We start from the raw sequence: 23,828 nt of genomic DNA on the forward strand, positions 1-23,828 counted from the left end.
CATTAAAAAGTGCAATTTTCAGTTGTCGCGCATGCTGTCTTTGTTATTGTGGAGGGAATTAGAAAGATTAGAAAGCTGATGCGAAAATAATAAAATGGATGGGGAAAAGATGCCAGGAGGAACTGAAAAAGCCAGTTAAAAAATTAAAGATCTGTCACTTCATAAAACTATGTTCCTGCAAGGGTGGGAAAAATATGTTTTCTCAAAAGCACAGAATCTTTCAGGTATAAATTTGGGTTGTAATTTCCGGAAAATATAGCTCTGACAATATGAGTCCAACGTAATGTTTATATTACATAAATCTCAAGAAACCATTTTGCATTGAAATGAATGCAAAAAATCTCGGTCGCGCGCTATGCACGCTTGCATTAATGTGAAGTTCCGATTTCACCTCACATCAAAACCTGTAGGTCCTAGGTTGGGGTTAAAACCGAATGTTCAACGTATGGCTCGGCCCCTGGCGGGGATGGGCTGGTTTTGACCATTACATTCCCGGGGTGAAAATGGGTCCCATTCCGGCCCTGATAGTATTTAATATATAGCCTATATATATATAATTGCGCAGCTCCCCCTGTCAATGATCTAGCACCCCCTCAGCACCTGCATAAAAAATTCTCTGGCGCCGCGCTTTTCCGTGTCATACATATGCCTTCACGGGAGGGTCAAGGGGAAAGTGGGAGTTTCCCATAAAGAGATGGGAGGTGTGCGTAAATTGCGCCTAATTATGTATTCCGCGGTATGTACAAAAAACGCCTGTGAAAGCGCACCTCTATTTTGCGGTGAAAATTCTCCACCTGTTAAAAGCAGGTGTAAACCAGGATGCGCACATGCATGGTGAAATGGCAGCAGTAACCCGAGTGACGAAGACATAGGACAAATCCACACTTGAACGGGGGGGATCTCATTCTATTATGACTGTAACTGTTAGCTGCTCCTGGCATTCTCTAATCCCTGCTCTCCTCTCTCTGTCCCCCCCCACACACATCCCTTGTGGTGTGGGGGGTTTGAGTTGTCAGCACCTGCCTGGTCGTCGGTCGGCCAACACTGGACCTGGTCGCGAGTCTCCCGGTCCTGTCCTACATCTATAAAGTTGAACAATGGATTTTGGTGTTTCAAAACCCATCGACACTGTATGACTATGTTTAGCCTGTGTTCTGCTCCTCTCTCTCACCAACCGTCTCTGGAGGAGGGGATCCCTCTCTGAATTGCTCCTCCCAAGGTTTCTTCCATTTTTTTCTCCTGTTGAGAGTTTTTCTGGGAGTTTTTCCTTGTCTTCCTTGAGGGTTTAGGTTGGTTGAGGGGCAGTTCTATGGGCGTATGTGAAGCCCTCTGTGACATGCTTGCGTGTAAAAAGGGCTATACAAATAAATTTGATTTGATTTGATTTGACAAATCATTTTTGCCACAAGGATCACACTTTTTGAGTTGACTGAACACGAAATCATTACGCGTTACAGATTAATCAGCCATGCAATATTACAGTTACTGGAATTTGTCATTTCGGTCCAGATTGCATTTTTTTGTGTCTGCGGGTTGGCCATGGCGCTAATAACGCTATACGTTTTCAAATGTACATACATGAGGCACTGTGTGTTTTTGTGTGTGTCTTTGATCAGTGATTGAGATGGATGGTTTGTACTGTCTGATGCGTGCCAGAAATGATATTCGGCCTAACCTGGGCACTTTTTTACCTTTCGTCTCCTCCCTCCCTCGCTTTCCCTTGCTCCACTAACAGATCATATGCCAAATTGGACTTTCAAATCAATTGTATTTCATTTATTTCTCTCTCTCTCTTCCATTCAATCTCATTGTTTGATATGGGATGTACTTTGGAACACTCTTTCTTTATTTTTATCGTACGGCTCATCAGGAATTTTTTGAATCAAATTGTGATGTTAGGAAATTGTATTTTCTTATTTTGGCAGTTGGGGGGCCTTGGGTGACCCATTATTGTCCGTCTAACTACTTTCAATAGAGAAATGTCAAGTTTGACTCAGCTGCAACGCATATGAGTTTGAGATATTGTTTATATGTTTAAATATCAAAGTAAGAGTCTGTAGAACAGTTGGTAAAAATACTGTATAAGGTGCATACATATCGGTGAGTTACTTTATTTCATTGCTGCAGCAGATCTTTAACAAATTCACAGAAGATAGGGTCTTATAAGGTCCAACAATGGGGTCCAGAACATTAGAGAGTTTGAATGGCCGACAATGGGTCCACTCCCTCTAGCAGTGTTTATTGCCAACACGGCAGGAACAAACTGTGAATGATAACAAGAACATAAAAATGTACACAGATACAGACTACATACTCAACTGTGTTGTGCAATATCAAATGGCATAATTCTCTCCCTGTCTCTCTCAAGGCCACTCACCCCATGTGACTGTAACAGAGCCAGAGCTTGGTAACCATGGCAACGGCTCCACGGGGCCCACACCAGACTGCTCGCCCCCCTCTCCTGACACAGCGCTGAAGAACATCGAGAGAGTCATCCGCCCACAGGTGAACACACACTTACCTAGTACGTTGTTAAATATGACAGAGGGAGTTGTCCACCTACGACTGACCTAAACCCACCTACACATACACACCTGCACACACTAACACGTGCTTTTGATGTATGTGCTCACTCACTCTCTCACTATACCCTCCTGGGACAAAACTGAGGAATATGATGAGAGTTGTTTGCCAACATATGGACAGACATGGCATACACACATAAACTTGAAGGTGAGCGGTGCTGTTGGTTGTCTGAACCCTGACAGAGGGTGCAGGTTTCTGAGTCTGCTGGGTTTACCCCCCCCACACACACACACGCACACACACAACTGTGATGGGGGATGTGACAGTGATGCTAACGTGCTAGCGGTCAATTGTAGCGGCTTTTGCGGCTGTAGTTTACTGTCTCTCTCGCTCTCTTCTTTCGCTCACTCTCTCCCCTTCTCTTACTCTCACTTTCTCTCGCTCTTTCTCCCTCTCTTACTCTCTCTTTCTCTTTGCTCCTTCTCCTCACCACCTACAACAAATAGGCATAGTACTGGACATTTGATTCATTTGGAAATCTTAGTGAAATTGAAATATAAAGTATATGATAAAACAGATTTCTAAGTTTCAGTGGGTTTATCTCAATAGTCTACACAGGTGTACTCTGCTAATGAAACCCATTGTGGAGGAAGGAAGTATACAGGTGAAAAAGGAACAACCCTCTGGTATCTCCTCACAATGAAGTGAGAAGCTCAGTTGAGTAGCTGGAATTAGTCTCAATAGACTTGAAAATGTGATTCTCCAGAATCAAATTAACTTCTCGAGTCTTCATTTAATATTATTGCACCTGCTGGCTATTTCATTAGTGTAATATGCAGGGTAATAATCCAATCAGTACACACCTCTTGTGCCCAAACACAAACACACACACACCTTCCTCCTTCCCACCCAGGCATATTTTACTGTACTGTACTGTATACAAGCACATCCATGAAAACTTACACCCACACACCCTCTCTATTTCCCCTTTTGCTCTCTCTTTCTTAAACACATTATTAGTCACACACATGTGTGTGTGTGTGTTGTGACAACCACGGGGCGAACCTGCTGACCTGTTCACAACAGTAAGAGGGACACAACAGTAACAGGAGTAGCATGTAAAGGAGCGCTTTTATTGTGAATATAATGACCTGAGTATGAGTAGGCTAAAAATCGGGAAAAACTGAAACCAGAATTCTTCCTCGTAATTGAAATACAAGAGGGATAAAATGAACAAACGTCTTCCTCGGTTGAGAGAAAAAACGGAGAGCCGTGCCATTTTGTAGTGGTGTCCAAATCAATTCACTACGGCCCAATCTCAATCTCCTCCCTAAACCCCCACAGACTTACTATACATCAATTGGTAAGTGATTGAGTGCAAGAGGTTGCAAGTGCTCAAAATGCTATGAATAGGAATGGGATTTGGGCTTATTCAGAAAGAAACATCATACTTATTTGGATGAGGTGATAGCTTTTGTGCATCAGGAACTACAATGCAATGGACAGATGCATGGATATCGCTGGTTACATCTACGGGCAATTCAAATTCGATTTGTGGTTCAACTGGACACAATACGACAGATCCTCAAATTAGTCGATCCTCTAGGTGTGGGTCAGCTTAGAAGAGTACAGCGTCTTGGCTGTGTCCTGTTGAACCACAAACCTATTGAAAAGTATAATTTGATCAGGTCATCCATTACTGCAGGCTTTATACATGGAAAGTGGCGGCGTCTGTGCTGTGATGAGGTTGACCATGCAAAGTGAAGCGATGAGGTTTCTTGAAAAAAGAAATCCATATTTTCCATTTTTTATGTCTAATGTTTAATGTTTTTTTCTCTCGCAAAGTTACGACTTTAATCTTGGAATATTGCTCCCCCTCCTCCAGCTCCGATTTCTGCAAAGCGCTGCGAAGCGCTGCGATTGCCGGCGCAAGGCTTTTCACACCAGACGTGCATTTCTCCGCGCCGGCCAACAAGCCTTCAGCTACTCCGAGCACATGTAATGCTGACATGGTACATAAACATGGCATAGGCTATATTTAGGAAACGTGCACACAGCCGCCCCAAGAGCATCCCAGCATTGATCCTTCTCTACGTTGTCCTTGTAAAATTGGTGCTGGGGGTCATACAACTCCCTGTGCTTTTCAACTTCGAGAATTCATTTGATGTCGTCCATCTCTTTGAATTTCTCGCTGATTTTCAAAATCGATTTGGGGGTTCTCTCTCGGTAGGTTATGTCTGCACGCGTGTGTGTTGTGTGCAACAAGTGACAACTCGTTTCTCTCAAACAAACAAAACAACTACGGGCATGCTGGCTCAACAGATCAATCTGTTTATTTTCATCCATCTTTATCAGGGTATACCACATGGAACGGACGTTCGTTACCAACATTGTGTAGTTAGGTTTTATACAGGGTGAATATTAGTAAAGTGCGTAGGCCTCCAAAGTAATATTTAAAACATTATTATAAAGTCTACAACTTTACAAATGTTCAACGTAGTCTACAATTAATGTAGTAAAATCTTAATAACATGGTTTTTTATTCAAATATATCAACTAATATATTTGTATTTTATCATCCTGCAGCCGGATTCGCAAGCGTCTCTATTTCAGTCAAGACACTCACGTGGTTGATTTCACCATTTATTCATACACATGACAAATGGTTTAACATTAGCGGAATGGATGTACATGGGGAAGCGCTCCCTGCCTTCACTGCAGCATGCATGACATGAGGCAGGGAGCAACAAGTTAAATCCCCAAAACACCGACACTCCACCAGTCTATACTATGTGTAGATCGGAGCGTCGCTCCTCCTGAGCCTCAGGAGGACCACATGAAATCCCACTGTTACTAGCGACAAAACAAGGCGTTTCCTGGACGCCCAGGTCATGCCATTATTACGAGGACTACGGCTATGTGTGAGACAAATGTGTCAGCGGCGCATCCGCTGTTCCCAGGGCATCTACGCGGACGTCCCCATGTGGACACTGGATTCTGATGGCGACGTAGCGCATCAGAGGACATCTGCGGATCACCACGGCTGCATGGAGATCTGAACATACATATTAACATTGCAATGTATGGAGCCACCCAACCACAGGATACATGTGGACCACATTTGTCACCGGAGGTCTCAGACCCGCCCAGCTTGAGCGCCTGCTCAGCATCTGGAGCGCCTGCTCAGCATCTGGAGCGCCTGCTCAGCATCTGGAGCGCCTGCTCAGCATCTGGAGCGCCTGCTCAGCATCTAGAGCGCCTGCTCAGCATCTGGAGCGCCTGCTCACGAAGCACCCCCGGCTCAGTGGACACAGTAGTTTGTGCAGTAAAGGTGGAGTGTTAGGAAGACGTTTGTCTGCTTTCAGCCCGCTGCTTTCGTGCATCGCTCATTACAAGACGGAGAGACAGGCTCCCCAGAAGGCTGCATGATGAAGGATCCGCACACCGAACGTACAACTGGACACCTGCCACCAATGCTTTGATGGACACGGTTGCAGCTTGCGGGACTCGAAACGGTGCACCCTGCAAAGGGCACAGCACAGACATGTTTACAAGCAGAGGGCTCACAGAGAACGCATCATGGTATGTATAAGAATATCGAAGCTAGGCAGGGGTTGACGGTATTCACTTGCCCTTTGACGAGGGCACAGATCGGGGAAGCGTCCCTGCAGGCTACCTGCAGCATGCAGATACCTATTGCAATCAGTATAGCTGGCTTCATGCAGACCGTCTCACAAGCTTCTCGGTTCATCATTATTGTTTCTCATTTTCTGACGCATTGATTACATCAGACACACGTTCAGCATTGTCAGTACACGTTGGTATATCTAAAGGTGTAACCGGGCCAGGGAATTCTTCTCTGCCTTGAGAAAACGAAGCTCAATGCTCCAATTGAACATGTTCCTCTTATGATGTCGTAAGACAACATGCGTGCAAATGACGGTAGACCAGATAGGCTACAATAGAAGGGGACCGCTACGGCCTGTATAAAGCATCCAAAACAGCATGGCATGGGACCTTAAGATGCGTCTCTAATAAGTAAGAGACATAACTAGTAGTATATGGAATTGCAGCAGGATTAGCATTGTAGATTCATTCCTTTACAGGACGCATCCTAGTAAACTATTACTGCTATTAACCGACAACGTTTGCCGTCTCCATTGTTAGGCTACTTAAAATGTCACTAGGACGATGTACTCCAGTGCTTCCGCTGTATTCAGGAGTCAGGTGGCTGAGCGGTTAGAGAATCGGGCTAGTAACCAGAAGGTCGCTGGTTCGATTCCCGGCCGTGCAACATGACGTTGTGTCCTTCACCCTACTTGCCTCGGGGGAATGTCCCTGTACTTACTGTAAGTCGCTATGGATAAGAGCGTCTGCTAAATGACTAAATGTAAAATGTATGTAAAATGTATTCATAATACCGCTGCTCGGAATTGAAAGAACGTTATCAAACGCAAGCGAGTAGATTGGATCTGCTCCACGATTCTAACAACCAATTTAAACGGCGTGAATACACAAGCACTTCTGTTCGGCTCGGTCAAGCAGTGACAACAGGGCAGCTTAGTAACAGTAACACTACTCGTGGCTAGCAGCTACCTAGTGAAGTCTGGCTGCTTCTTCGAATGCGGGCTTGTGCAGCAAAGCATTAATGCTCCTATTATTGTAGACTGAGAAGCGTGCACATTGCATTGTCCTTGCAAGATATGTCCAACCCTACACCCCGCACTCGATCAAACGCCTGTCCAACAGGTCAGTGCACCGAGAAAACCTGAACGTGATTCACGATGGTACCTGCAAATGTCGCTCCTCGGATATGCCAGATATGCCGCGAGTGCTCGTGGTCGGCTCCTGAACGCGAGCCCCCTTTTGGACAGCACAACAGCAGCACGGGAAACAGAGACGCCCTTCGCCGGAGCCTTCCCCGGGGAGCATGCATGGGAGTGGATGGAAGGGCCTCGCCGCACTCGAGGAACAAACAAGGCCAAACGGGAACTGCGCCTGACTCGACGCCCCGAATTCCACCGACCCCATCGGTGCAGGGCTCCTCGGATGGAGAATCATCGGGAAACAGCTCGAAACCTTTGTTCAGATCCCCTTAACACGCACACGCCGGCCGGGACCGAAGAGACGGACAGGGAAACGCAAACGACAGACAGGCCAACACAACACAGAGAACGGGGAGCGACCAGCAATGGCAGCAGCGCAGAACACAAGGTAATTGAGGACGCGTGTGCGTGCATGTGTGCGACTTTATACCGCCGCCTATCAATCTAAGCCTATGGCTGAGAACACGGCTCTGGGTGATATGGCGGCGCGCGCTGCCCGAGTGCCATGCCTGAACTAGCTTCGCTCATGTAGATCACGTATACACGGTCGGGAAATGAACGAATCCTTTCGACTTCCTCTACCAGCTACTGAGCCTATGCAGGTCACGTGAAAAACGATCCAAAGACTTGTACCCGAAGACACGGTTGGCAGAAGAACGAATCATTGACCCGAAGACACGGTCAGCAGATGAACGAATCATTGACTCGAAGACTCAGTCGGCAGATTAACTAATATTTTACCCGAAGACAAGGTCCGAAGGGGAACGATTCGTTCCTTCTTTCGGCTACGAATCTTTGGATCATTTTTCACGTGACCTGCATAGGCTCAGTAGTTAGTAGAGGAAACCGATACCAAGAGAAACCATGACTGTGTCTTCGGATACGAGTCTTTGGATAATTTTTCACGTAATCTGAATACATACGCTCCGAAAAGAAAACAGAGAGGATTTGTTTTCGTCATTCACTTTTGCGTGACTGCTAGGTTTAGCAGTAAGACGTGAATGAGATTTGTTCTTTGATTACAGGTTACATTAATCTTTGATTTGATTGTTTAGAGGTTTTGTTATTTTGGTCATTTTTTCTTTTTTTGTTGTAAATGCTAGTGTGATAATGAATCATTTCAAATCATTCAAAGGGCCCTATTTTAACGATCTGAAACGCAAGTATCAAAACGCAAAGCGCAAGTAACTTTGTGGGCGGGACTCTGGCGCTGTTGCTATTATACCGGCGGGATAAATGACTTTGAAGTAGCTACATTACTAATGGGTGTGGTTTGGGCGTAACGTGCAATAAACCAATCAGAGCATCATCTCACATTCCCTTTAAGAGCAGGCGCGCTTGTTCCATGGTGGATTGCTATTATAACGGCGGATTTGCCAGGCGCACGCCAGGACCGGTTCACAGCTGAGGAGGCCGACGTTCTCGTCAGGGCCGTAAAAGATAGAGAAGTGACATTGTATGGGAAAGGCAGAGCAGTTTTCTCATTGCACTAAGTTGCCCACTCATGCTGCTCATTCAAATTCTTAGTCTTATTTTTATATATATTTTATTTTTTAAATAGTTATATTTTTAAATTGTTTAGTTCTTAGAATTAGTTTAACCATTGTACTTTTTTACTTAATTTAAGACCCGTATATGTTTATTGTTTGCACCTTCCTGCCACAGTAAATTCTGTAAATTCTGTGTTTAACATACATGGCGAATAAACCGAATTCTGATTCTGAATAGGATGGGAGAAGAAACCCACCCAAATTAGCTTCGGTTAAACAGGCGTGGGAGGAAATTGCCACAATTGTTACAAATCAAGTTCACGTGCATAGAGATTTGTCATGAAAATCTTTTTAATCATTGACATGAAAGAAATGTAACACAGCCATACAATAAATCAAAACAATGTAACGTAGCTTAGCAGGAAGAAGACCCTGGCATCGCCAGCAGTGCGCACGGGCCAAGCATGCACCCTTAAAATAGCATCTGAATAACGCACCATTGACTTTAGACTGTTTTTCCTGGTCTGTGGCGGAATTGTTTTTCTGAAACTGCAAAATAGCACCAGGGAACGTTTGCGATGGAACACGCCTCCTTTTTTCGCTGAACCGCCCCCGGGAGCGCAAGGTCATTCCCTAATTTACAGGCGTGCGTCTGCGTCGAGTGCAAACTAGGAATGATACTTGCGTTGTTGACAAAGTCAATTGCGCTGGGTGCAAGATAGGGCCCAAAGTGTCATGATGCTTTGTATTTAATGCAGGATTTTTTTTTTTCATGTTTAAATGTATATGTTTGCAATAGTGGACGTATTCAGGCCAGGGAATTGGTTATCAGATCTTGAGCAACAGCCCCCCCCCCCCCACACACACCTTTTTAATGAACGAGATTCAAAGAACCGAGTCCGTAAAATGATCCGAACTTCCCATCACTAGTAGCCGATCATGGCGCTTCAAGGCACTTCGCAGCTGGCAAACAAAGTTTGTATTGCATTAGCACGCTGTCACCTTTCCTCCCTCTGTAGCCTATGTGAACAACTCCTCCAAATGGGCACTCGTCAGCCGGTATTTCTTTGTCATTTTCAATGAGTTCATGGTGGCTGTGATTAATCTCCATCATGTGGTTGGTTGGCTTCTCCAAACCTTCAGTTCTGTCCATAAATTAATGTAATTAATGAATGAATAAATATTTACATTTAGTCATTTAGCAGACGCTCTTATCCAGAGCGACATACAGTAAGTACAGGGACATTCCCCCCGAGGTAAGTAGGGTGAAGTGCCTTGCCCAAGGACACAACGTCATTTGGCAGAGCCGGGAATCGAACCGGTAACCTTCAGATTACTAGCCCGACTCCCTAACCGCTCAGCCACCTGAGTTTATCGAATAATAAATTAATATGATAAACTCTCTCTGAAACCTTCTGCAGCAGGGACATTTGGTCCAAAGATTAGGGTTTTTGGTAACACATTATAATAAGTCAACGCTTTTTGGCATTTACAAAGTGTTAACTAATAGTTAGTTAATCCTTTATAAAACATTTTGAAACATTAACAATACATTATTAAATAGTTAATAAGATTATTATTAAACACTATGTTGATCATTAATAAACACACATTAATAAATCTCTGCTTTCAAAGGCGATTGCAGACCTGTCGAGGAGTAAACATTTGCAGTTTATTACAGCCATTTTTGGAAAATAAAATACAGCATTGGGTAACCAACTTTTATACCAATTCTACTGTATTGCTTCTTAATGGAAATAAAATACTATTTTATTACCCAGGTAAATAAATTAACAGCTATTTCTTCTAAAAAACACAAAATCTATATAGTCTTTCTATAAATGTTTAATAAGGCATAGATAGTTCACACTTTAGATTAGGTCACGCAAAAGCCTTAACTAACAGTTAGTAAATGCTTTATAACTTGCATTACTAATCAGAAGTTGCATCATTAGTAAGTCTTTATAAAATAGTTGTAAAGATATCTGCTAAGAATAAGTGTACATAATGTATTCGACTTGGCGTACATTAATTAAAGACATAAGTAAATACGTTGTTAGTTATTTACTCATGCTTTGTAAAGGTAATGTAAATGGTTTGTTCACCATTTGCTAATGCTTTCTATACCAGCTCATGTACCACTAGCACCTTTTAAACTACTGGTTTGCAACTATATTAACAAGCTGTCTATAAAGTATGATAATGCAGTTATCAAACACCTTATGAATTGTATTATGAATAAAATCCATAATTTTTAACAGTGTTTATTAATGATCAACATAGTGTTTAATAATAAGCTTATTAACTATTTAATAATGTATTGTTAATGTTTCAAAATGTTTTATAAAGGATTAACGAACTATAGTTAACACTTTGTAAATGCCACAAAGCGTTGACTTATTATAAAGTGTTACCGGGTTTTTATATGTTCATTTACGATCGTAAGTCTTTATTGGCTACTGAAATGCTGGTCCAATGTTTGAATACTTATTCAAATTGTAGGTTATTCAGTAACGAATTGTGATTTTAAAAGTAGCGAAGTACATTACTTAGCTTAATCTGTCCTTAAGTACAAATACAATTACAGGCCTAAAAATGTACATAAAAGTACAAGTACACGAAAAAACTACTTAATTACAGTAGCCTAACGTGAGTAGTGGTAATTTGTTACTTCCACACCTGCAAACTACACACAGTTCTTGCTATATTAACCATCAGTGAGCTTTGTGTTTAAACTTACATGTTATAACTAGTGCTGTCAAACAATTAAAATATTTAATCGCGATTATTCGCATTAATGTCATAGTTAACTCGGAATTAATCTCAATTAATCACGCATTTTTATCTATTCTAACTGTCCCTTGATTTCTTTTTGTTCCATAATTCTTTCTCATTTTAATGCTCTTATCAACATGGAAAGGTGGATCGGCTTGCTTAGTGCAAATGTTTTTTTTAAATTGAAAACAACATTGCAATCGCCTGGCTTTGACGAGGGGGCGGAGAATTTGCATCAGCTGTGTGCTTGGCCATCAAGTGGTATTTCAGACTGGACGTGCTGCAATGATAACTCAGTTCACAACGACAAAACACACAGATCACTTTGGTCTTGTCAATGGAACTATTTGGCAACTTTATAAGTTAGTCAGGTGGCTGAGCGGTGAGGGAATCGGGCCAGTAATCATAAGGTTGCCAGTTCGATTCCTGGCTGTGCCAAATGACGTTGTGTCCTTGGGCAAGGCACTTCACCCTACTTTCCCCGGGGGGAATGTCCCTGTACTTACTGTAAGTCGCTCTGGATAAGAGTGTCTGCTAAATGAGTAAATGTAAATGTATAAAAGTAAACTTTCCATTCAGAATCTTATTGGCATCCATTTCGGCGTCTCGTGCTCGCCATCCACTCAAAACGTAACGTTAGCCTACTACTCTTTAGCCGGCTCGCAAGCCCAAACAAGTGTGTGCGGCGTGCCTATTGTTTTGTTTCCGTTCTAGCTAGATCCAGTGTGGTGTTGTAGTTTTTCTAACATCACTGGTTGTTGCAACAGCATGTAAAAAAAACTACAAAGTTTGCTAGGCCAAAAAGAACGTTAATCTTGCGCCAAAAAAATTGACCCTGTTAAAATGGGTTTCTTACATACTAGTATTATAATTGGATCAATACGCTGTTCCTATTGGCCCAGAAGACGTTCTCAAAAGTGAATAAATCCGTTTGTACACCTCCTGAAAGTTTGCAGAGGTAAATAAACGTTTTTACGGACATAGCAACAAGCAGTTGCCTTGGAGATGTAACGATTGACCTTAACAACGTGGCATCTGCTCGGCAACAAAGTAGCCTAAAACAACCAAAAAAGTTTTTTGCACAGGTCCGAAAACGCCCCGCAATCGCTTCCTGTTTTAAATAAGTATCTGAAGCAGACAGACAACAAATTCTGGTTGAAAGAAATTGGAGATGTAGTGACATCACCAGTGCAAGTGCAGCTGATTGCTCTGACAACAAGGCGTCTGCTCCAGATTTGCCGTGTTTGATTTGGGATCTTCCGACGTATGTTTGTAGTATATAAGAAACCAAATGTATACTCTTCGACAGGTCAGCAAACGCTTTGTCGCCTCGATTTGTTAAAGGTTGTTTTTTAACCTCGACCTACAGTCTCGGTTAACAAACGTTTGAACAAATCTCGGTTTACAAAGGCGTTTGCAGACCTGTCGAGGAGTAAACATTTGCAGTTTGCGTTAACGCGTTTAACTGACAGCACTAGTTATAACCTCTTCTAAACATGTTTACGTCAGGGTTGGTTGCTCCATGCTTGTTTGTTTACCATTCTTATTTTTTCTTCTCTTAAATCCCGGCAAACCCGCCTTATTTCTCTCGCTTCCGGGCTTTCCCTGGTAACCCCCGTGTTCACGTCACAACGCTGTGAATTGTGGGCAATTCCCTCAGCCAAAGTCTGCAAACATGCAGACCTACGGAAAGGGTTCATAAAGACCTCAAAATGTCTGCCAAAGACCCCTCGTGTACTTGACGATATAACAGTGGGACAGTCAACAGTTAGTGATAACGCGCCTTTAAAACCGTGAGTTTGTGAGGGTGGAGACTCACGGATGTACATCTCGTACAAGCTTACATCTCGTAGGCTCATACCTACATTTGTTCATCTCATTCTTAACCACAATGCAATCTGATTTCAAGGCAATGATGTACACTCTCACTTAGTTTCCTAAAAAGAAGCGTCCAACAAGAAAATGACAGAAATGACAGAATCCCGTGAATGGCTCGTTTGATTGACGTTCACCTCGGGGTGTGTCAATATACTCTGAAGCTTGTACTGTACAGTGTCTTCCTCGTCCACCTGTCACATACACGCAGGATTGGTTGGGTGGATTACGAATGCCCCCGACAGAGGCTATCATCTCAGTATATCTTCCCCCACCCTCCCTCCTCCCCCCTCCACACACACACACAAACCATGTTCTTCTTTTAACCCCCTCCGACATCTGAATTTCTGAACACAAGCTCTTGATCTCTGCCAGGGGATGAGAGAGGGGGGGGCGAGAGAGGAGGGGGGTGGGGGGGGGGTGAGTCACAGAGGACCAGAAAGCAGAAGGGAATCGTCCACAGGACAGAGGATGAGTGGTGGATTGACAAGCTTGTTGCTGCTCCACCCTGCTCCACCCAGCTTGTTGCTGCTCGACCCACTGGGTCGCATCACTCTATCTGCTACATGATCTCCAGCCTTCACCCCTTGACTGTTTACCCACTGGCTGAACAGCTGTCTGGAGTTGTGTGTGTGTCTGTGCGTGAGTGAGTGAGTGCGTGTGCTCTCATTCTCTTTTGTTCTTTCAAAACAAAAGACTCTTATCTCTCTGGTAGTCTGAATCTACTGAATCTGCTCCCTATTTCCTCCTCTTCCTCCCTCTCTACTCATCCTCCTCCTCCCTCTCTGCTTTCTCTCCTCTTTTTCTCTCTGCTCTCCCTCTCCCCTTTCTCCCTCTTTGCTTCCCCTCTCCTCCTCCTTGTCCTTCTCTCTCTATCTCTGCTCCCCCTCTCCTTCATTGTAACCATCTCTCCTCACAGTCCTCCTTTTTGTCTCCCTGCTGTCCTTCCCTCTGTTCTGTCATGCATTGGCGATGGAGGTGTAACATGGACCTGTTATACCAGATGTTGATCCTGGAGTGTGTGTGTGTACAGTGCATACGAAAAGTATTCACAGCGCTTCCATTTTTCCACATTGTTATATTACAGCCTTATTCCAAAATTGATTCAATACATTTTTTCCCTCAAAATTCTACACACAGTATCCCATAATGACAGTGAAAAAAGTTTGTTTAATATTTTTAATAGATAAAAAAATGTTAAGAATGAAAATAAAACATGTACATACGTATTCACAGACTTTGCTCAATACTTTGTTGAAGTACCTTTGGCAGCAATTACAGCCTCAAGTCTTTTGAGTATGATGCTTCAAGCTTGGCACACCTATTTTTGGGCGGTTTCTCCCATTCTTCGTTGCAGGACCTCTCAAGCTCCATCAGGTTGGATGGGGAGCGTTGGTGCACAGCCAATTTCAGATCTCTCCAGAGATGTTCAAGTCTGGGCCACTCATGGACATTCACACTCATAGAGTTGTCCTGAAGCCACTCCTTTGTTAACTTGGCTGTGTGCTTTGGGTCGTTGTCCTGTTGGAAGATGAATCTTCGCCCCAGTCTGAGGTCCATAGCGCTCCGAATCAGGGTTTTAATCAAGGATGTCCCTGTACATTGCTGCATTCATCTTTCCCTCGATCATCAGAATCAGAATGGGATTTATTCGCCATGAAAGTTTGCACAGACAAGGAATTTGCTTTGGCAGGAAGGTGCATACAATAAACATATAGGGACCTAAAATTTAAATATGTGGACTATCATGACTACGCTCCCAGTTCCTGCCGCTGAAAACCATCCCCACAGCGTGATGCTGCCACCACCATGCTTTACTATAGGGATGGTATTGACCAGGTGATGAGCGTTGCCTGGTTTCCTCATGACGCTTGGCATTCAGGCCAAAGAGTTCAATCTTTCTTTCATCAGACCCGTGAATTTTGTTTTCGCATGGTCTGAGAGTTCTTCGGTGCCTTTTGGCAAACTCCAGCCACTCCTCCAGCAAACTCGAGGAGTGGCTTCCGTCTGACCACTCTACCATACAGGCCTTATAGGTGGAGTGCTTCAGAGAAGGTTGTCCTTCTGGAAGGTTCTCCAGTTTTCACAAAGCAACGCTGGAGCGCTGTCAGAGTGACCATCGGGTTCTTGGTCACCTCCCTGACTAAGGCCCTTCTCCCCTGATCGCTCAGTTTGGCCGGGCGGCCAACTCTAGGAAGAGGTGATCCTGGTGGTTCCAAACTTCTTCCATTTACAGATGATGGACACACTGTGCTCATTGGGACCTTCAATGCTGCAGACAGTTATCTGTACCCTTTCCCAGATCTGTGCCTCGATACATTTTTGTCTCGGAGGTCCACAGACAATTCCTTGGACTTCTTGGCTTCATTTGTGCTCTGACATGCACTGTCAACTGTGGGATCTTATATAGACAGGTGTGTGCCTTTCCAAATTATGTCCAATCAACTGAATTTACCATTATGGGGTATCGTGTGTAGAATTATGTGGAAAAAGTGATGTACCATCCCTCCCTTTCCCTCCTTCCTTGATCCCCTCCCCCCTGCTGAGCCAGGCTCCACAACGTGTATGATTGGAAACTCCCCAAGGGTGGCATAGATAACAGCTTCCAGGCTACAGGGACACCCTTGCGTACCCAAGCGCACACACACAGCTCACCCATAACCTTTGTGCGGCAGAGCCAGATAGAAAATCCAGGTCCCAAACAGAGGGGAGCTGGATGAGGGCTAGTTGAGGGCTGAAGGGGGCCTGGGGGAGGGGTAGATTAGGACTCTCATCCACTACAGTCATATTGAGAGATTAGTTCAAGTGAGCACCATTGTTACAGAGAAATCACCACTGGAGTGTGTGTGCTCGCGCGTGTTAACGAGAGGATTGGTGGGGTAGGCGGTTGCAATGTACATTTCCTAATCGTGTCCTGTTTGAGAGGGCTGGTGGACTCATCGACCTCGATCCATTCTTGCACATACAAACACACACACACGAACAAGCAAACACACGCATGCTAGGCTTGTTCTGTCATTTAGAGCTCATTAATCTGTTAGTAGTCATCAATCACTGATCTACTGAGACTGTTGGCTCACATCACGGGGTATACACACACACAGACACACCTTCATAATCAATGAACAGTGATTATCTCTGTTTGCTTTGGCTGCAGAGAGAGATGGAATGAGGGAAGAAGGCAGTGAGAGACAGAAAGAAAGAGACCGGATCATAGTACAGAGAAAATACCTCGAGATGCCATTACAGAGAGTGTGTCGTAGGGAGAGAGAGGGAACGAGAGAAGGAAGAGAGAGAGGGAGCGAGAGAAGGAGGTGAGAGAGGGAGCAAGAGAAGGAGAGATAGGGAGCGAGAAGGAGGAGAGGGGGGAGCAAGAAAAGGAGAGAGAGGGAGCGAGAAGGAGAGAGAGATAAAGGGAACAGGAGGAGGAGAGAGCGGGATTGAGAGAAGGAGTAGAGAGGGGGAGTAAGTGGAGAAGGAGAGAGAGGGAGTGAGAGGAGGAGAGAGGGGGATTGAGAGGACTAGAGAGAGGGGGAGCAAGAGGAGGAGTGAAATCCTGCTCTTCTCCAGACTCAGTCCTCTCTGTGGTTCTTCTCTAACGAGCCAACAGGGAGCTGGTCTGCCCTCTAATTACCTCAGAGATAGACTCCTGTCTTCCACCCCCCTCTTTCTTTCTTTTTCTCTCTCTCTCTCTCTCTCTCTCTCTCTCTCTCTCTCTCTCTCTCTTTTTCTCTTTCTTTCCCTTTTTCTACATCTCTTACTCTTGCATACACGCACTTGTGTCGCCTAATTGCATGTGCTAACCACGTGGATGTGTGCAGGATTGCAGGTGTGTTGTTGCATCTGTGTGTGTGTGTCACGGGTCTGCGCTGACTAAGGATTCGATTTAACACACAGCAGGGTGCCCCCCCCAGCCCTCAGGCATTACAAATGCATGTGATGGAACAGACAGAGGCTACTGCTAGATGCTACGCGTCCAGGGCCGGGGTTGGTAATCGGGAGAATCGGGAGAAATCCCGGTGGGCCGCTTCACTTTTGGGCCGGTCGAGGGCCAATTTTTTTTGTTATTGACATTTGTCACGTTAGTCTATCATTCCTTAAAGTAGGCTACACACGTTCCGCATTCTGATACCGCAACCTCTGCATGGGTTGTACCATGTGAGGGAGTTCTCCCCTCCTAAATAGAGTTGGTTGGGTCCACAGCCCATCTTTTCCAAAAGGTTTTCTCAGATAGGCTACCGATAGCTGGGCCGGGCGGCCCTACCGTAACGATACGTGTCAGAGAGGATGGATGGGAGGAAGAGGTCAGGAGGGGCTGAAAAAGCCAGGTTGAACAAAAGAAAGGCATTGGAGGAAGATGCTGCCAAATGTGCCAAGCTTACCGATTTATTTTCAAGAGGACAAACACAAGTGGCAACTGGTATTGAGAGATATAGGCCTAATGATTAGCATTAGAAATGTAATTATTCGGCTAATGTCGTTGTAGCGTTGTCAACCTATTCGCAAGCAAAATATTACATTTTATAAAAATATTAGCTTTTTTGTATCACCCAATATATGATACAAAAAAGTGGTCCGGTCTTGGACCTGAAACTCTCGGGCTGAAAAGTGGCGCCACTCCGGCCCTGTACGCGTTGTGCACCCCCTGTTGAATGGCTTGATCTGCAAACAAACCTGCCAACAAGAATCTGACCTGCCGCAAGGATCTGAGTGCCACTCCAGCCCATTACCATGTGTAGAGCATGCAGCCTTATATGACATTTACTTTGTGTACTGTAGCTCTACCGTCTTGGTTAAATAAAGTAGCTGGAGTCAACTTGTGAGTGGACAATGTAAAGTGGATCACACATAAGGCGTTCTTTTAATGTCGACAGGAACCAGAACCATACATTTGTCGTATTGGAAATCGCCATCCCAAATTCAGAAAAATGCCAACATCACAACAAGCAGCAAAATGTATTAGGAACTAAGTAAGGGATAATGTATAGAACGCCGGTCATTATGGGGAAAATAGTCCCCGACAGGGCCAACAGCACCCCGACTCGAAGCGGAAGCCCTGAAGGGGCTTATTTTTCCGATAATGACTGCTTATTACACGGCTACTTGCCAAAACGAAAAAATAACTTAACACAGTATGTCTTTTTACACTTTATTTGTTACCATTTGTAGTGTTGATCAGCAGAGAAATAGTTCGGCAAATACGTTTTTTTTCCGGTAGGCTTCAGATCAGCTGACGTCGCTAAGCAACAGAATACTCTGGGGTTGATAAGTTCAAATAACTTATATGTGCTTCTATACTCTTTGATAAGTTACCGGACTACTTGTGGAGTGCTATGAAAGACGTGAATCCGAGGCAAAAAGGCCACTTCCCTTGACAGCGGTCAATTATGCATAGCAACTGTCAAATATGGAAACATAGTTGACCACAGAACGTTGGGAAAACCCATTCAAGTGAATGGAGCATTATATAGCATTAATAAGAGCCGTGTGTAATTTCGGGATAAAATGCTCACGTTCTCTCATGTAGCGGGCTTTGCTCGTTTAAAGATAGAAATACTAAGTACTAAGTACTAATAAGTGTAGAGCCAATCGTAACATCAGTGAACACGCACGTCAAAATATCTTTACAATGAATTTATTCAAGTTAGGTAAACAGATCTTATGAACAAGTTAGATTATGGGTTTGATATGGGAGATTGGTTTCAATGAACATAATGAAATGGTCTAACTTAAAGAAAGACAGAAATTGTACAGTCAATGATTACATCCTTACAAATCATAAACAGAGCTCACGCCAATGCCATGAAGAGGAGGAAAGAGCGTTAGCCATAGTTACGTTTGATCAGGGGTTGATCAATGAGGTTGAGGGTGGTTCGCGCCAAATGTCCATTTGAAGAATCTGAAGTCAAAGCGCGGCTGCGCTGGGTCATGTGACTGAGTCTGCGGGATCTCAGTGAAGTCGCAATTAGCATTGCGTTTTTAGTTCTTCTGTTGAAACGTCCAGATAGTGACGCGTTCACTATGAAGTTGAATCTCAGGAGAAGCTTGGCGACGTCCTTTGGAACGCCAATCCTGATGGCGTTCATGCCATGGTTGGTTTTCGCTGGAGTCCGAGATTGATGGTCATCTTAGGGCTTTATACAGTTCAGAGTTCGAGGGAAGGCCTGTCTGGGATCAGATGTTGATTGGGGGAAGCTGGGTTCTCAACTCCCCCCTCCTTCCTTCACACCTACCAAAGGTGTGATCTGATCTTTGGCTGGTTCATACGATTGTTCAAATATTGTTCTGGACATCTTGGTACAGTTACAAAATATAGTTGAATGCTTGTTTTATTATGATAGCTTTGTGTAGATACCAAGAATGACGTGGTTATCTTTCAGGAAGAAGGAGTTGTTACTAGAATCAAGATTTCAGTGAAAACAACATTAAAACAAAGTAACAAACATGACACAAATATCCCTCTCATAATTCTCCACCTTGTACTCTTGTGGTAAAGGTGAAGTCTCAAGAACTTTCCTCAAAAGGTCTGATCAAGGTATGTTCTTTTTTCAAATCGCCGCCGAAACGGATAGCAAATGGTTGCTGGAGACGTGTTGTCTCAAGCAGGCCCTTTGAAGCTTGCAAGCCAACAGGAGGGCTGATTAGGTAGATTGGGGAGGTCCCCCCCCATTCTATGGTTCCTTTGCATCGGCGTTTGGTGGGTAATCAGCATACTGAGGGTGTCACAAGGGCTGATTAGGTTTGTCTGATGTGATTGAATCACTCTTCAGGTCTGGCAAGATGTTGGCTCTGTGTGGTCTTGTTGACCATACTACACTCATCATTGTAGTACATTGTTGTCCATTTGCCATAATTCGAAGTTTCGTGCATTTCCACTCTCAAATGCTATTGCAACTATGCTGCTTCGTAACTGTTGCTTGCCATCTCACAAGAATTTCAATGTCCAGAATAACCCTGTGTTCTACTGTGCAAATGACTTGAAACCTCTTCTCTCTCTCTCTCTCTCTCTCTCTCTCTCTCTCTCCATCTCTCTCCCTCTTCTCTCTCTCCATTTCTCTCTTTCTCAATCTCTCTCGCAATCTCTCTCTTTTTCTGTCTCCATCTCTCTCTCTTTCTCTATCTCTCCCTCTTTCTCTCAGCCTCGATACTGAGCATCCTTCTAATACTCAATTGTCACTTCACATTTCCCCGTCTAATCTGATTCGAGGAAAGGCTGGCTGTTGATTGGCAGCTGACTTATCCTGTCACAGTGAATGGTGCCTAAGGTTATTTAATTTGATAGAAGTTTAATTATTTGTAAATTTTATTCTGTTTGTTTTCTAAAGAAAATTGACAGGAAACACAGTATAATAGTAATTCAGTCAAGACAATCACGTATTAGATTTGAGCATTTATTGTTACATGACATGGACATGTAGATTTAACTTTGGCGGAGTGGATGATCCAAGGGAAGCGCTCCCTGTCTCCTCGATGCAACACATCCATACTTGACATATGAGGCAGGGAGCAATAGAGATATAATCCCCCGGAGGGATCGAACAGACAGACAGCACGGGGGAGAAAGGGGATGGTGGAGGGCGGCAGCAGCACTGATCATACAACAACCGGGGTGAGTGTGTGCGTATCCGCACGTCTTTTAAAGACGCTTTATCGGACGTGGCCCAATGGATATGCGCTGCTAACATGGGTGTGGTAGTGGGCGGAGGAAAGGAAGGTGGAGTAAGACGCCTTACGTCCCCGATGACTGACGCGCGCTGCCCGATTGCCCTGCCTGAACTAGCTGCGCTTATTTCTGGCGGTGCACTTGTGCATCTCAACCATGTTATCAGTCGTGGTTTAAGACTCCTCTTGAAATGCCCTTTCCTTTAAATGTCCTCTTTCATTCATTTTGATAGCATAGTTCACTATAGCACTGAATGACCCATGTATCTTAAATTTTTTAATTCTTGTCTCTGTCTTTGCAGGTTAGTTTTTGTAATGTGTGTGTGTGTGCAATGTGGTTTCCTTGCTCCACATTGCACATATCCTGCATTGGGATGCGTTGTTGCTACGACGACCACATTGTCTTGGAGCGGCATTCCTTAAAAAAATAAATACAAAAAATAAATACAAAAAATTCATGGAGGGAGTGGAGGTGAGAAGACAGCGAATGAGGATGAGGAAGAGATATAGTAGAGGATGGAAATCAATTATTTTATTTATACAAATATAGACATGTACTTTTTTGGTCTCTGTACTAAACAAACCAAAGTATGACATTTTGAAATGTTTTGGAACAATTGTTCAAATTCAAGCACAGTGCAGTTTTAATGCTTTCCTGCCACCATACTTCCCCAGTTTGCACACCACCTGTTTGTAGCAGCAATGGTATATAACTCTAGAATACCAATCATTAGCCCTGATTAGTGCAGGCTATGAAATATTTCTGCATAACATTTGCATAAACAAGAATCATTACAATAATTACCTTCCTGTCCTGGAAGCAGAATTGCTGAATAGTCATCTTGAAATTGGCATTAATGGAAGTGTGTGATCAACATAAAATCGTATATTTCCATATGCCTTGTATTAGCACCATTAGAATACATTAACATTTTCCGCATAGCCCATCTAACATGTGCACGTGCTCAAAATGGAGATACTCACATACACATGTTCCATGAAGAATTCGTACCCCCCCCCCCCCCACACACACACACACACCCCGCCTAATCTGCACTGTTGATTACCATAATTACCATCCATAAATTATTGCACGATTCCTGGCACACACCTCACCTTGCATTGACTGTGAACTGTGGGGGGCTCAATACATGCGATTGACAGCACACACACACCCACAAACACAATCATTAACTATATGTAAATGAGTGTATAATCTCACCTTTTCCCCTTGTGGGATACGCTTACAGGTGGGAGAGGCATGCATAAAGGCATCCTAAAATCCTGTGTGTGTGTGTGTGTCCTGTCTGGGTAAACAGGGGATGTGAGTCCCTGGTAATCAGGTGCGGTTGTTAATCCTCTCCTCGCTCGGCGTGACGTGTTCATTAGTCCGCCGATCACTCTGTTGTTGTCATCGCTCACTCGCTACAGTACGAGACAGACGTGTGTGTGTGTGTGAGTTCCTAATGAGCTGTGGATGAGACCTGAGAGAGATCTGTTGCTCAACAGAATTAGTGAATGAGTGAGTGAGAGTAAAGGATAAGGACTCCAAAATAAACTTATGCCACACACACAATTTCTCCCATTCTCTCCATCTGCAAAGTAAAATATGCAGGTTACAATTTGAAGCCTTGGGAATAGACTCTTTCCATTATAGCCCGAGGTTGCGTGTAGTTTAACCTCCTAACACTCGCCTAACAAACACAGACTGACACTGAAAGTTGCCTCTCCTGTTTGGACAAACACAGTGTTGTGTATACACATGCATCACCTTTATGTTCTACTGAAACCACATCAACCTGCCTGTAGAGGTTGCAGGCCTGCATGTACAGCAGTAAATACAGTGCAGCATCCCTCCTACTGCTCTATTCCCTATTGGCCTTGCTTAATATGATTGTATTCCCTATTGGCCGTGTATGCTGCCTGTCACTCCCAGCTTGTCTGGTTGATGAATTGCTCTCGAGCTTCTGCTGACTATTGGCTATTAAGGCTTCCCTCCAATGCCCTACCCCTTACGGAAGGAAAATATATTGCAGTATAGTGGAAAATAACATGTGATATATTAGGCAATATATTCCCATAAATGGGATTTAATAATTTTTTTTTCCAATACATATATTGATGATAAATATATTATACACTATAATATATATTCATGTAATATATTGCAATATATTGAACATGAATATATTGAACATGAATATATAATATACATGTATGGGATATATTGAACATGAATATATAATATACATGTATGTGTTTATATATCCCAAAATATATGTATTTATGTATGTACATTTACATTTAGTCATTTAGCAGACGCTCTTATCCAGAGCAATTTACAGTAAGTACAGGGACATTCCCCCGAGGCAAGTAGGGTGAAGTGCCTTACCCAAGGGCACAAGGTATTTTTGCACGGCCGGGAATCAAACTGGCAACCTTCAGATTACTAGCCCGATTCCCTAACCACTCAGCCACCTGACTCCCATTATGGTGGTATTTATAAATAACCACCATAATATAAGCCGCTGTATATGGGAAAATGTATGGTTAATATATGTAAAGATATAGTGTATTTACATATATTGTTTAATATATGGTAGAATATATTTTAAATATATGTACAACTATATGGAAATATATATTATACAATGTATGTAAATATATGGTGATA

General features: G+C 43.6%; 1 protein-coding gene across 1 annotated transcript in view; it reads left to right on the plus strand.

The window, feature by feature from the left end:
- Positions 1 to 23,828, plus strand: part of anks1b (ankyrin repeat and sterile alpha motif domain containing 1B) — a 227,704-nt gene that overhangs the window by 135,157 nt on the left and 68,719 nt on the right. Inside the window, 1 exon segment of the mRNA XM_062482750.1 lies at positions 2,369 to 2,505. Coding sequence (XP_062338734.1) covers positions 2,369 to 2,505 — 137 coding nt within the window.

Source organism: Osmerus eperlanus, chromosome 17, assembly GCF_963692335.1.
Source record: "Osmerus eperlanus chromosome 17, fOsmEpe2.1, whole genome shotgun sequence".
Classification (NCBI taxonomy): Eukaryota; Metazoa; Chordata; class Actinopteri; order Osmeriformes; family Osmeridae; genus Osmerus; species Osmerus eperlanus.